Genomic DNA, 14,903 nt, shown 5'->3' on the forward strand with positions numbered 1-14,903 from the left:
CAACCCAGTCTTTTTAAAGCACAGATACAGTACTTCAGTGCATGCTCGCAGACACAAATTCTCACAGATTGTAAGTTTACATTTTTATTGTATGAAATAGAACTCAGTGTGTGGGTGTTTTCATTGATTCAGAGGCATTAAGAATGAATTCACTCAAAGGAGAGGTGAGAAGCTAGTGTGTGAGTGGCAGCTCATATATAAGCCACCTGGTTCTCTCCAGCTCATCTGTGATTTGAGCCTTTGATACGGCTGGCGAAGAGCCTTTTCCAAACAACAGAGAAGAGACTTGGTGCTGAAGGACGACAACAATGGGCCACTTGTCAGCCTGGAGATAAAAAGATGACATCCGTTTTTTTTCCCTCTTGTTTCTCATTTTATATTTTGCTATTTCTTTTTTCAAAGGTTCCTGTAAAAGGGAATGTAGAGGGGAGTGATTTTTTTTCTCTCGATTTCCCCAGTGTCTCCCCCCACCCCTCCTCCTCTTCTTAGTGAGGCCACAGTGAGGCTGCCTCTCAGAGATTCTTGTCTTTCCCTGTGGGCCATGACTGTGTTTACCGATGTATTCCCTCTGTAAGAGACTCCCCCTCTGTACAGAGAACTTGTATGTACCTCCTCTCTCAGACAGACAAACCAGAAGAGTGAATAATATGGCTATGTCAAACTACAGCAGTGCTTTGATAAAAAAAAACACTCTCCAGCTACAATCTCCAGCTCGATACGTTTGTATGTATCTACAACATTTACATGTGATACATGTGAACACTATGCAGATGTTGACCTTAGGATGTTTAAAGGGGCAACTACATTGTTTAAAAGATAATTAAGAAAACTGAGATAATTAAAACAGAAACACAACACAAAAACTAAATCACAACCAGTTCAGAAATATTGTCCTTTCTCCAAAGTTTGTTGAGTGCATGCATTGAAACCATCAGAAAACACCAAACAAAAACTAAATTAGGATACTGAAAACAATTACTGAAAACATTTTCTATTTTGGCATCTTAACAGGTAGAAACAGCAGCTAATGGGTGGTTTGGATTTGTAAAAACAGGGTCATTGGTTACAAAGTTGCCTTGTTGTTACTGTGCTTCTCACTGAAACTGGCATTCTATATATGTTTTAGCAAGGAAACAATGTTTCTGCCTTCTATAAACACGTCTAAACAAACGATGTATCTAGCATAAACTGGGACTGAGGCCTATTAAATATACATTTAAATGTGAGGCCAACTGTTCCTAGAGCTACAGAATACACACTTTTTCCAGCTCAAGCCACAAGACTTAATCAAATTTCTCTGCCCTGTGGATTGTTCTAAAAGTGTTTGATATTCCAAGGTGTACGATGCCTTCAAGCTACGCTCAAACCCTACTCCTCAACCAAGCACTCTGGTCTCTGGGCCAGAGCTCCCGCTCAGCCCAGTCAAAACTCTTCTCTGTTCTGCCATCCTAGTGGTGGAACGTGTTTCCCCCGGAAGCTAGGACAGCAGAGTCCCTGCGCATCTTACAAATACGTCTGAAACCCTACCTCTTCAAAGAGTATCTTAAGTAAGACATCTCAGTCGTATTGTCCCACCAAGCTATCGTAAGAGGAATACACTAACTGTGCGTACTACTGTATAAGAGCTTCTGCCAAATGACTACAATGTACAATGTTGTTTAGTGCAAAGCAGAGCAGGGGAATAGTGTTGCATTGTCATTGGTAGGTGAGCTGACCTGCAACACAACAAAACAGAGGACACTCACATCAGCCAAGCTGTTGTCATAGCGCTCAGGACACGGCTGTGACCTTACTGCGGGGCGCTCGCTGCAGCAGTCCATCGTCGTAGTGACGTGCCACATTGGATTCTGGGAAAAGGGAGTCGGACACTGAGATAAAGCCAGTGTGGGACATGGAACAGGAGAGTGGTGCAAAAGGTTGTCAAGTTTCACGGAACAATAAGAAACGAGCAGAGCTAATGAGATGGATTAGGTATAGATGAGCGTAAGGGATGACAGAATGGAGTGTAAAAACAGTGGTAGTTTGAATGAGAGAGAAAGGGAGATGGATGTAGGACAGAGAGGTGAGCATAGTGGCGTCACACGGCTACAGGGGGCCAGGATGGCTATGTATAGAGTAGAGACTGATACACTGTGGAGAGAGCTGGGAGGAGATACACCGTAGCTGTTACTGGGAATGACCTCTCTTAAAGGAAGGTAAGAGAAACTCACGTTTTGTTTCTCTTAATCTCGTTTTTTTTACTGGATATCAACGGCAGCTTTGTGGTTATGAATAGATGACTTAGCCCATGTTGTTTTGAATTAGTTGAAGACAAAAATGATGACAAAGTCTGAGTGCTCAAAGAGAGAACGTGTATACTGCAGGGCTGCTGTGAGTCTAATCAGTGCTTCTGTCTGACTCTTCTGTTGAAGTGGAGCGAATGCCTGTGCTCTCAGCCGAGGCAGAGAGGATAGAGGACAGTGCTGAGGACAGGTCCCCAGAGGCCGTCTCGGGCCCCCAGTCCATAAACAGATGTGTCCTTGTCCCCAGTCCCCACTGACAGAGCGCAGCCACTCAAGTGGCAAAGCAGGTCCAAACAATAGTGACAAATGTAAAGCTAAATATTGGCTTTATCTTCTCAGTAATAAAAGGCCCATGAAATTGATTTAATGCTGCAGCGCCTCTCTTGGGCAGCTTCTTACCGCCTGAACACAAAACAAAGAGCCACAGCGATCTATTAATTAACCCACCTAATCCTGAAAAGTTAATCTCTCTCCACAACTTTGCCTGCCACTAACTTTGAAGCCACAGGGTCAAATGGCAGGGAGGGGAAGATACAGTACTTAGGAAAACAGAGCGAGAAAGAGAAAAGAGTGTTGACTCCAGCAGGGCTCTTCTGCACGGCAACAGCGGGGCTGGCGTTTGTGGAGAGGCAGGGATGTGTAACCGTCATTAAGCATAACATCCGAGCTGAGTTGTGTTTTTCTGAAGAGATTAAAGAGAGGGTTAGAATATCAAAAGTGCTGTTTGAATCAGGGCCGTCTTAGACTTGAGGGAAATGGGGACTGATTGTGAAAAGCTTTCCGTCTATCTGCTTCTCAGTGTTAGAGGCGTCACTACAGACCCTGGTTAGATTTCAGGCTGTATCACAACCGGCCGTGATTGGGTGTCCCACAGGGCGGCGCACTAAGGTTTAAAAACTGTAAGGTTTAAAAAAGTTTTCCAGAAAACCTGGTTGGAGGATTCTGCATTTCCTGCTTATTTCCTTCTGTTTCTGTGAATCTTCCAACTGGGATTTCTGGAAATTGAAAACCTAGGAATTTTGGGGAACTTACCAGAATTTTGCAACCCTACCCATCACACTCACGTCTGAGCTGTGAGCTATTTTTCCTGTAACGGCAGGTCTTTGCTTCTCGCCCACCTTACGGTCCCAACACGACGGCACCTCACACCAACGTTCTCGCCCACCTTACGGTCCCAGCACGACGGCACCTCACACCAACGTTCTCGCCCACCTTACGGTCCCAGCACGACGGCACCTCACACCAACGTTCTCGCCCACCTTACGGTCCCAGCACGACGGCACCTCACACCAACGTTCTCACCCACCTTACGGTCCCAGCACGACGGCACCTCACACCAACGTTCTCGCCCACCTTACGGTCCCAGCACGACGACACCTCACACCAACGTTCTCGCTCATGCTCACATTGTGTCTGCAGAGGTGTGAGTTACATAATTGAAAACCAATGTGTTTTTCTCCTCTGCGGTTCCTCTGACCTGCCCTCTTGCCTCCTCCCACCTCCCCCTTGCCTCACCCTCATCAGTCTTTTTGTGAGCCCCTCTGGGCAGAACTGCAGGGGGACGCTGGCCCAGAAAATAGGTCACACCTTGGTGGTCTTCTCACCTCGACAGTATCAGAAAAACACTCCCGACTTCCTCCGGAGAGGGCTCAACACTTCCCCTGTGTGTCTGTCCGGCTGCTTCCCCTGGAACATACACACACAGTACACAAACACAGAATACAACACATAGAGAACACAGAACATATCACACACAACCCAACACAGAACACACACACATAACACAGAACATATCACACACAACCCAACACAGAACACAGAACATATCACACACAACCCAACACAGAACACACACACAGAACACAGAACATATCACACACAACCCAACACAGAACACACACACATAACACAGAACATATCACACACAACCCAACACAGAACACAGAACATATCACACACAACCCAACACAGAACACACACACAGAACACAGAACATATCACACACAACCCAACACAGAACACACACACATAACACAGAACACACACACAACCCAACACAGAACACACACACATAACACAGAACATATCACACACAACCCAACACAGAACACACACACATAACACAGAACATATCACACACAACCCAACACAGAACACACACACATACCACAGAACACACACACAACCCAACACAGAACACACACACATAACACAGAACATATCACACACAACCCAACACAGAACACACACACATAACACAGAACATATCACACACAACCCAACACAGAACACACACACATAACACAGAACATATCACACACAACCCAACACAGAACACACACACACATAACACAGAACATATCACACACAACCAAACACAGAACACACACACACACATAACAGAGAACATATCACACACAACCCAACACAGAACACACACACACATAACACAGAACATATCACACACAACCCAACACAGAACACACACACATAACACAGAACATATCACACACAACCCAACACAGAACACACACACATAACACAGAACACTTTCTGTTATGAAAAGATCAAGACCACATCTCTCTGGCTGACGAGCTGGCAGGGTAATTAGGAGATTGAATGTTCTCGTTAACAGTACGTTCCTGTCAGGATCATGTGGGCTGTTTGATTATGCAAAAGCATATTAGGGCCAGAGTGAAGAGTCAGGCTAGTCGTCAGGCCTAATGACATGCCATTCCTCTGTGTGAGATAGGGAGGGGAAGGGAGGGGAGGGGAGGGGAGGGGAGGGGAGGGGAGGGGAGGGGAGGGGAGGAGCAGCCATCTCTGGTGTCAGGCCCTGGGAAGGGACGAGTCTCTGTCAGCCAGAGATGGGTGTGTTCATTAGAGAGAGAGACTGCGCTGTAATTACATCAATGCTCTAAAAGAGGCATAGACACACTGACTCCACTTGTTGCTTTAATTGCACACTGTAATGATGCTGGTATTAGTTAAATTGTTAGAGCACTGCACCGGTATACTGAGTAAATCAGTGGAAGTCCTAATCGGTGTATTTGAACACCATTTTAACATATTAACAGATTGACTCGGAAAGTCACAGTAAAACAACAAATGCACATTTTCTTGCAATGAGTATTGATTGGATATGAACATGACAGTGAGAAGGATAGTTTCCAACCCCCCACAAAATGTCAAGGCTCAATTTGAGTGTCTGAAAATATTTTGATACCTTCACTCATGCATTCAAGTGGCCAATGCTGAATCATACACTAAAAAGAAAAGGTTCTTGGAGAACCCTTTAGGGGTACTTCAAATTGAAACTGTGGGGGAAACCCTATAAGTTCAAAGAACCCCTTTTAGTGGGTCCTCGAAAAACCTTTTTGGAGAACTTTTTGGGTTGGTTCTTTAACTACCCCCCTTTGTGTAAATGTGATATATATATTTATTTTGTATTTATTTTTATTTTTTATATATAGATCTTTTTTATATAAATTAGCAAAAGAAATGAAAAGCATTTTTTGCTTTATTATTATTGGGTATTGTTTCTAGATTGATGAGGGGAAAAAAACAATATAATAAATTTTAGAATAAGGCTGCAACGTAACAAAATGTGGAAAAAGTCAAGGGGTCTGAATACAGACACAAAAAATGAGCAGTTCAGTCATCTGTACGCAATACAGCTAGCGTTCAGCATATTCTTATGGCCTACATATTCTTACCTCGTTGTTGATTCATATCCATCCAATTGTGTCTATTTTCTGTTTTAGAAAGATTTGCACAAATATGAAAAGATGGTATCATCATAAAACAATATACATTTAGACCATACAAGGGATACACCTGACCTTAAATAAAGGAGATCTTTACATGTTTCAGTTAAGTGTCTGCACCTGCTGTCCTTTAAAATCCAAGTGTTTCAGTTGGGCAGTTAGGTTCCTGCAATGACCCCCACCAACTAAGGAGGTTCCTCAATGAACCCCACCTCCTATGGAGTTCTTGGAAGAACCTTTTGGGGTCCATTTTCAGTGCCAAGAACCCTAAGATCTTAGAAGAACCGTTGTTGAACCCCTCATTTTTAAAGTGTAGCAACTGGTATCTTCTGAGGCCAGAAGAAAATACAGGGGACACATTACAGAACCACATCTCCCAGAGAGCAATGCTGTAAAGCTCTAAAGAAGCTGGTCTGTCCCCAGAGTAAAGCCGTTGACATCCCCTCCACGACACCCAGCTGAGATAGTCTCCCCACGCTAAGTGGAAATATGGCACAGAGAGCCTCCACCAAGTGGAGCTCACTGGCTGCTGCTAACTCAGTTAAGAGGCATGCACAACTGGGCCTGATCGAAACGATAGTGAGCGTTTTAAGGCGCCCTAATTATTTAATTTGAGTAAATGATTGTGCCCCCTCCCCCTGTCAGTTTATCGACAGTGTGACCGGCCCAGCTCCCGGCGCAGCACAGCGTGTGTGTGTGCTGATAATTAGGCGAGTGAAGGCTCAGCATGGAAGAGAGGACCTCCCGCCTACCCTAACCTCTCACAAGATACAGTGTGTGTGAGTGAGTGATTGCATATGTGTGTGTGCACATACATGCGTGTCTATCTATGTGTATGTGCTTATGCACGCATCTTCACAAGTGTACCTCGCTCTCCCTCTCTCTCTCTCTTTCTCTCTGTATACTTGGGAAGGCTGTTTGTCTCTCTCTCTCTGTTGTCTCTCTCTCTCTGTGTCTCTCCTTGTCTCTGTCTCTGTCTCTTTCTCTCTCTCTGTATAAATGGGAAGGCTGTTTGTCTCTCTCTCTGTGTCTCTCCCTGTCTCTGTCTCTCTCTGTGTCTCTCCCTGTCTCTGTCTCTGTGTCTCTCTCTCTCTCTCTGTATAAATGGGAAGGCTGTTTGTCTCTCTCTCTCTCTGTGTCTCTCCCTGTCTCTCTCTGTGTCTCTCCCTGTCTCTCCCTGTCTCTCTCTATCTCTGTATAAATGGGAAGGCTGTTTGTCTCTCTGTGTGTCTCTCTCTCACTCTTTCTCTCCCTCTATCTCTCTGTATAAATGGGAAGACTGTTTGTCTCTCTCTGTGTCTCTCTCACTCTTTCTCTCCCTCTCTCTATCTCTGTATAAATGGGAGGTTGTTTGTCTCTCTCTGTGTCTCTCTCTCACTCTTTCTCTCCCTCTCTCTCTCTGTATAAATGGGAGGCTGTTTGTCTCTCTCTGTGTCTCTCTCTCACTCTTTCTAACCCTCTCTCTCTCTGTATAAATGGGAGGCTGTTTGTCTCTCTCTGTGTCTCTCTCTGACTCTTTCTCTCCCTCTCTCTCTCTGTATAAATGGGAGGCTGTTTGTCTCTCTCTGTGTCTCTCTCTCACTCTTTCTCTTCCTCTCGCTATCTCTGTATTAATGGGAAGGCTGTGTATGTCAGATCCCAGAGCGTGTCGATAGAACACTAGAACACTGTGATGATCTCCTGCTGAGCAGCCTCTGGGTTCAACTAGCTTAGTCTGGGATGACAGTGAGTGACATGTTTCCTCTGTGTGCCCGCAGGTTTCCCGGCGACGGCGTACGGACCGGTGGCGGCAGCGGCGGTGGCAGCAGCGCGTGGCTCAGGTAGGGGGGCCCGAGGACAAGGCGGCTACATGGCGTACCCGCAGAACACAGGGCCAGGTAAACTCTGCTCTGTCCATGTTCTGTGTGGCTGCTGCTCCCTCCAGCTTCTCCCGCTCCTCTGCTTCTCCTTAGCACACCCATGGAGACATACTTTATGTAGTCCACACACATTGGAGCCCTCAACACTTCTTCTCCAATCCTAACACGGTCTTAGAATGACTCGCCAAAATATTTGGGTGTTTAGGACATAAAGTAGCTCAATCGATTTCGACCAAATTAGAAATGAGTGGCTGAATTCAACTTTTGTGTAGTTCTTCATTGGCGGTGTGATGCGATATGTCTGCCTTAGCCCTCGGTGACTAACACGGCTCCTCCAACCATAAAACCTGGAGACATCCACTCACTGTACACACACATAGCACTGATTGATTAGCTAACAATGTACACACACACACTTCTCCCTGTTTCTCACTCGTCATTGATTCACCAGTCAGCTACATTAACAGATCTGGCTCTGTCCTTCTCAATAACACTAAAGCAATCAATAGCACTGAATAACAACCTTGGTGTTTGAAATTGACAGGCAGCATCCAAGCTCTAGGGAAGACTGTTTTTCTTAATCGGACTCAGGTCATCTGTCTCTGAGTTCTACAGTGCCTCCCGTTGGTGGCGCCTCTGCTATATGTGCTCGTGGTCCTGCAGTATGATCATGTGAATGTAAACCTCAAAGTTCTGATGAAAACTGTTTGGAAATATATCCTGACCCATCAATACACTCAGGCGCGTTCACCCACACACACCCATTCTTTTCAGCGCAGGGAACACAGGAAGCCAATCAGATGTTATTTCTCTCCAATCAGGCCTCTTCAAAACAAGCAATCTGCCAGAGAATGAGGAGGTTTGAGATGCATGGGGCCCATCATGTACTGCTGTCAGATTGTAACACAACTCTGGGTTGTCTGATAGGGGATGTATGAGGAGGAGGTGAGGACAGAGGTGTAGTGAGGTAATGACAGGGGATGTATGAGGAGGAGGTGAGGACAGAGGTGTAGTGAGGTAAATGTTGACCTCACAGGTCTGCTGCAGACTAGGTAATGAGCCATAGGGGACTGTCTCAGCTCTGAGGTTCCAGACACCAGCAGCCCCGTAGTTTACTGCACACATTTTACATTTACATTTCAGTCATTTAGCAGATGCTCTTATCCAGAGTGACTCACAGGAGCAACTAGGGGTAAGGGCCTTACTCAAGGGCACATTGACAGATTTTTCACCTCGTCAGCTTGGGGATTCGAACCAGCGATCTTTAGGTTACTGGCCCAACGCTCTTAACCACTATGTTTCCTGTCGCAAACACACACACACGCACACACACGCACACACACATACACACACACATACACATACACACATACACATACACACACACACACATGGTAGATAAACAGGGTTTGGTGCTAAGGAAGACGCAGCATGTTTAAACATGACCTTCGTCTCAGCTAATCTCCCGCCCGTCTCCTCTCCGAGCTGCAGCGCCGTGCTGTGCCTGGGTGGACGGGTGCATCTCATTACCGCCCCGCCGTGCTCCTATTTACCCATACGCTTAACATCCCACCGAGCGAGCCTTATACCCCTGCCTCTGTCTTCTCTGCGCCATGTCCCTGCCTGCTCCGCAGAGAGCCAAGGGTAAGTGAAAGACAGTCCCCTATCCCCAACACGAGGCTGTGTCACCCTTTTCTCCTCTCTGGCTCTGACAGCCCACGGCTTAATGACAGCGGACAGATGGACACCGCGCTCACATGGCCTCCCTCTCCGTGACAGGGCAGTGCTGCTGCTGATGACGGACGGGGTTTTTAACTCCTCCGTGAGGCCCTTTTATTTACTCTCTGACTAGCGTAATCCCAAGGACTGGCCTCGCTATCACGCCATAACAATGTAGCCCTGAATGACAAGAGTGTAGTCACAATGTTACTCCATGCCTCCCTTCCCAGTGTTTGTCCTTCTGTGCGAATGTAATAGACGAGGAGCCTCTATTACGGAGGTCATCTGAGAACATATTAGAGGATGGACGTATCGAATAGGGATGGCTGTTTGACAGTCACTGATGAATGAAACGCCCTGGGGAAGGTATTGCTTTGTTGGTTTATTACTGGGATATAATCCATAGAGTTGATCAGTGAGGAGACAAAAGCAGTTGTTATTGATGGATCCTCTGTGGCCCTGTCATTCCTATGGACAGAGTGCTCGATCAGGAAATCTAGGGTCTGGTGCACTCTGACCTGACTTTATTGGGCTCCTGAACAATGGGATCAGCCATTACAGTGAGATGCTCGATCACTGGATCGCTCCTCTGATCCTCCAATAGAAGGAGGTCACTCATCGGAGTGCTGACTTTTGATTGGCTCGTTAGCTCGTCATCACTGGGGTCCTTATTGGAGGTGTGCAGGTGTGCTTTTCAACTTGTTGCTTTAGTTTCAAACAGTATTCTATGGGAGATTTCCACAGCCCCATAACTCTGCATTACAGAGAGGGCGACTGTAGCAGATAAACATGCTGCAATACCATACCTTTGAATGCAGAGTGGCAGCATTGTTTCTGTTGCATCAGCCCCATCATGCACCTCTCTCCTAGAACTGAGGAGCTGCGTGAATGTCATGTCAGCCTGGGGTTTAGGCCTTGTTGCCCTTCCCCTCTAATCTCCCCTCCTCCATCGCCTCGATCCCACTCAACAGAGATATTTCTGCCTGCTCTGTCTCTCCTTCGGGCCCTTTCAGCTTCCTCCAGAGGAATGAGCTCTTATTATGTGCATCGGAAATGAGTGGGATGTTTCAGTCTCAGATGAGATGGCCGCTTCTTTTTCTCAAGGCCTCCGCCTGTAAACCTGCATCGTGCATCGATCGCCATGGAATTTCTGCTGCTGAGCTCATTAGGGCCGAGGATGCTCTTTTGAGCTTTTATCTTCATTTTTTATTTTTTATTTTTTATGTTTTGCTTACTCTACCTACCTCTTAACTGTTAACTCTATCTCTCACTCTCTCTTTCCCTCTCTGCTGGTGGCGACTGCCTCCCTTCACCACACGGTCATTTGTAATGTAAAACTATCATGATACTATCTCTCTCTCATTTGCTTCCTCAACCTCTGCCTCCCCTTCTATCTCTCATCCTCACCCTTTCTCTCTCTCCCTGTCTCTCTCCCTGTCTCTCTCCCTGTCTCTCTCCCTGACTCTCTCCCTGTCTCTCTTTCTGTCTCTCTCCCTGACTCTCTCCCTGACTCTCTCCCTGTCTCTCTTTCTGTCTCTCTCCCTGACTCTCTCCCTGACTCTCTCTCTGTCTCTATTTCTGTCTCTCTCCCTGACTCTCTCCCTGTCTCTCTTTCTGTCTCTCTCCCTGACTCTCTTTCTGTCTCTCTCCCTGACTCTCTCCCTGTCTCTCTTTCTGTCTCTCTCCCTGACTTTCTTTCTGTCTCTCTCCCTGACGTTCTTTCTGTCTCTCTCCCTGTCTCTCTCCCTGTCTCTCTCCCTGTCTCTCTCCCTGTCTCTCTCCCTGACTCTCTCCCTGTCTCTCTCCCTGACTCTCTCCCTGTCTCTCTTTCTGTCACTCTCCCTGACTCTCTTTCTCTCTCTCCCTGACTCTCTTTCTGTCTCTCTCCCTAACTCTCTTTCTGTCTCTCTCCCTGACTCTCTCCCTGACTCTCTCCCTGTCTCTCTTTCTGTCTCTCTCCCTGTCTCTCTCCCTGTCTCTCTTTCTGTCTCTCTCCCTGTCTCTCTCCCTGTCTCTCTCCCTGACTCTCTCCCTGTCTCTTTCCCTGACTCTCTCCCTGTCTCTCTTTCTGTCACTCTCCCTGACTCTCTTTCTGTCACTCTCCCTGACTCTCTTTCTGTCTCTCTCCCTGACTCTCTTTCTGTCTCTCTCCCTGACTCTCTCCCTGTCTCTCTCCCTGACTCTCTTTCTGTCTCTCTCCCTGACTCTCTTTCTGTCTCTCTCCCTGTCTCTCTTTCTGTCACTCTCCCTGTCTCTCTTTCTGTCACTCTCCCTGACTCTCTTTCTGTCTCTCTCCCTGTCTCTCTTTCTGTCTCTCTCCCTGTCTCTCTTTCTGTCACTCTCCCTGACTCTCTTTATGTCACTCTCCCTGACTCTCTTTCTGTCTCTCTCCCTGACTCTCTCTGTCTCTCTCCCTGTCTCTCTCCCTGTCTCTCTCCCTGACTCTCTCCCTGTCTCTCTTTCTGTCTCTCTCCCTGTCTCTCTCCCTGTCTCTCTTTCTGTCACTCTCCCTGACTCTCTTTCTGTCTCTCTCCCTGACTCTCTCCCTGTCTCTCTCCCTGACTCTCTCCCTGACTCTCTCCCTGTCTCTCTTTCTGTCTCTCTCCCTGTCTCTCTCCCTGTCTCTCTCCCTGTCTCTCTTTCTGTCTCTCTCCCTGTCTCTCTTTCTGTCACTCTCCCTGACTCTCTTTCTGTCTCTCTCCCTGTCTCTCTTTCTGTCTCTCTCCCTGACTCTCTTTCTGTCACTCTCCCTGACTCTCTTTCTGTCTCTCTCCCTGACTCTCTCTGTCTCTCTCCCTGACTCTCTCCCTGTCTCTCTCCCTGACTCTCTCTCTGTCTCTCTCCCTGTCTCTCTTTCTGTCTCTCTCCCTTTCTCTCTTTCTGTCTCTCTTTCTGTCTCTCTCCCTGTCTCTCTTTCTGTCACTCTCCCTGACTCTCTGTCTCTCTCCCGGTCTTTCTTTCTGTCTCTCTCCCTGACTATCACCCTGTCACCCTGTCTCTATTTCTGTCTCTCTTTCTGTCTCTCTCCCTGTTTCTCTCCCTGACTCTCGCCCTGTCTCTCTCTCTGTCTCTCTCTCTGTCTCTCTCCCTGTCTCTCTTTCTGTCTCTCTCCCTGACTCTCTTTCGGTCTCTCTCCCTGACTCTCCCCCTGACTCTCTCCATGTCTCTTTCTCCCTGACTCTCTCCCTGTCCTTCACCCTGTCTTTCGTTCTGTCTCTCGTTCTGTCTCTCTTTCTGTCTCTCTCCCTGTCTCTCCCCGTGTCCCCCCCCCCCCCCATCTCTCTCTCTACCTTTCCCTGTCAATATTTCTCTCTCTGGCTACCTTTCCCTGTCTCGCTCTCTCTCTCTCTACATTTTCCTCTTTTGCTCTCTCTCTCGCACTACTTTTCCCTGTCTCACTCTCTCCCTTTCCCCCTCTCTCTCTCTCTCTCTCTCTCTCTCTTTACCTTTCCCTGTCTCGCTCACCTCTCTCTCTACCTTTCCCTGTCCTCTCTCTCTACCATTCCCTGTTCTTCTCTCTCTCTCTACCTTTCCCTGTTCTTCTCTCTCTCTACCTTTCCCTGTCCTTCTCTCTCTACCTTTCCCTGTCCTCTCTCTCTCTACCATTCCCTGTTCTTCTCTCTCTCTACCTTTCCCTGTTCTTCCCTCTCTCTACCTTTCCCTGTTCTTCTCTCTCTCTCTCTACCTTTCCCTGTCCTGCTCTCTCTCTACTATTCCCTGTTTCTCTCTCTCTCTCTACCTTTCCCTGTCCTCTCTCTCTCTCTCTACCATTCCCTGTTCTTCTCTCTCTACCTTTCCCTGTTCTTCTCTCTCTATCTAACTTTCCCTGTTCTTCTCTCTCTCTACACCTTTCCCTGTCCTTCTCTCTCTACCTTTCCCTGTCCTCTCTCTCTACCATTCCCTGTTCTTCTCTCTCTCTACCTTTCCCTGTCGTCTCTCTCGCTACATTTCCCTGTTCTTCTCTCTCTCTTCCTTTCCCTGTCCTTCTCTCTCTCGCTCTACATTTGCCTGTTCTTCTCTCTCTCTCTTCCTTTCCCCGTCCCCTCTCTCTCTCTCTCTACATTTCCCTGTCCTCTCTCTCTCTACATTTCCCTGTCCTCTCACTCTCTACCTTTCCCTGTCCCTCTCTCTCTCTACATTTCCCTGTCCTTCTCTCTCTACCTTTCCCTGTCCTCTCTCTCTCTACCTATCCCTGTCCTTCTCTCTCTACCTTTCCCTGTCCTCTCTCTCGCTACATTTCCCTGTCCAGTCTTTCGTTCTGTCTCTCGTTCTGTCTCTCTTTCTGTCTCTCTCCCTGTCTCTCCCCGTGTCCCCCCCCCCCCCCCCATCTCTCTCTCTACCTTTCCCTGTCAATATTTCTCTCTCTGGCTACCTTTCCCTGTCTCGCTCTCTCTCTCTCTACATTTTCCTGTTTTGCTCTCTCTCTCGCACTACTTTTCCCTGTCTCACTCTCTCCCTTTCCCCCTCTCTCTCTCTCTCTCTCTCTCTCTCTTTACCTTTCCCTGTCTCGCTCACCTCTCTCTCTACCTTTCCCTGTCCTCTCTCTCTCTACCATTCCCTGTTCTTCTCTCTCTACATTTCCCTGTTCTTCTCTCTCTACCTTTCCCTGTCCTTCTCTCTCTACCTTTCCCTGTCCTCTCTCTCTACCATTCCCTGTTCTTCTCTCTCTCTACCTTTCCCTGTTCTTCCCTCTCTCTACCTTTCCCTGTTCTTCTCTCTCTCTCTCTACCTTTCCCTGTCCTGCTCTCTCTCTATCATTCCCTGTTTCTCTCTCTCTCTCTACCTTTCCCTGTCCTCTCTCTCTCTCTACCATTCCCTGTTCTTCTCTCTCTACCTTTCCCTGTTCTTCTCTCTCTATCTAACTTTCCCTGTTCTTCTCTCTCTCTACATTTCCCTGTCCTCTCTCTCTCTACCTTTCCCTGTCCTCTCTCTCTACCATTCCCTGTTCTTCTCTCTCTCTACCTTTCCCTGTCCTTCTCTCTCTACCTTTCCCTGTCCTCTCTCTCTCTCTACCATTCCCTGTTCTTCCCTCTCTATAACTTTCCCTGTCCTCTCGCTCTCTCTACCATTCCCTGTCCTTCTCTCTCTACCTTTCCCTGTTTTTCCCTCTCTCTCTACCTTTCCCTGTCTTGCTCTCTCTCTCTACCTTTCCCTGTCCTGCTCTCTCTCTCTACCTTTCCCTGTCCTGCTCTCTCTCTCTACCTTTCCCTGTCCTCTCTCTCTACCTTTCCCTGTCCTGCTCTCTCTCTCTGCCTTTCCCTGACCTCTCTCTTTAC

At 47.4% G+C, this 14,903-nt stretch overlaps 1 protein-coding gene across 19 annotated transcripts in view; it reads left to right on the forward strand.

The window, feature by feature from the left end:
- LOC110537258 (RNA-binding protein Musashi homolog 2) overlaps positions 1–14,903 on the forward strand; it is a 367,078-nt gene that overhangs the window by 322,033 nt on the left and 30,142 nt on the right. For 14 of the 19 annotated variants that reach the window (XR_005034923.1, XR_005034924.1, XR_005034927.1 and 11 more), the window contains exon 11: positions 7,807–7,926. Coding sequence is in view for 13 of the 19 variants with exons in the window: in XM_036937268.1 (XP_036793163.1) it covers positions 7,807–7,926 (120 nt within the window). In the remaining 6 variants the exon portion in view is untranslated. The remainder of the gene's footprint in view (positions 1–7,806; positions 7,927–14,903) is intronic. The other 5 variants (XR_005034926.1, XR_005034928.1, XM_036937275.1 and 2 more) reach the window with 1 other exon arrangement.

Source organism: Oncorhynchus mykiss, chromosome 12 (genome assembly GCF_013265735.2).
Source record: "Oncorhynchus mykiss isolate Arlee chromosome 12, USDA_OmykA_1.1, whole genome shotgun sequence".
Classification (NCBI taxonomy): Eukaryota; Metazoa; Chordata; class Actinopteri; order Salmoniformes; family Salmonidae; genus Oncorhynchus; species Oncorhynchus mykiss.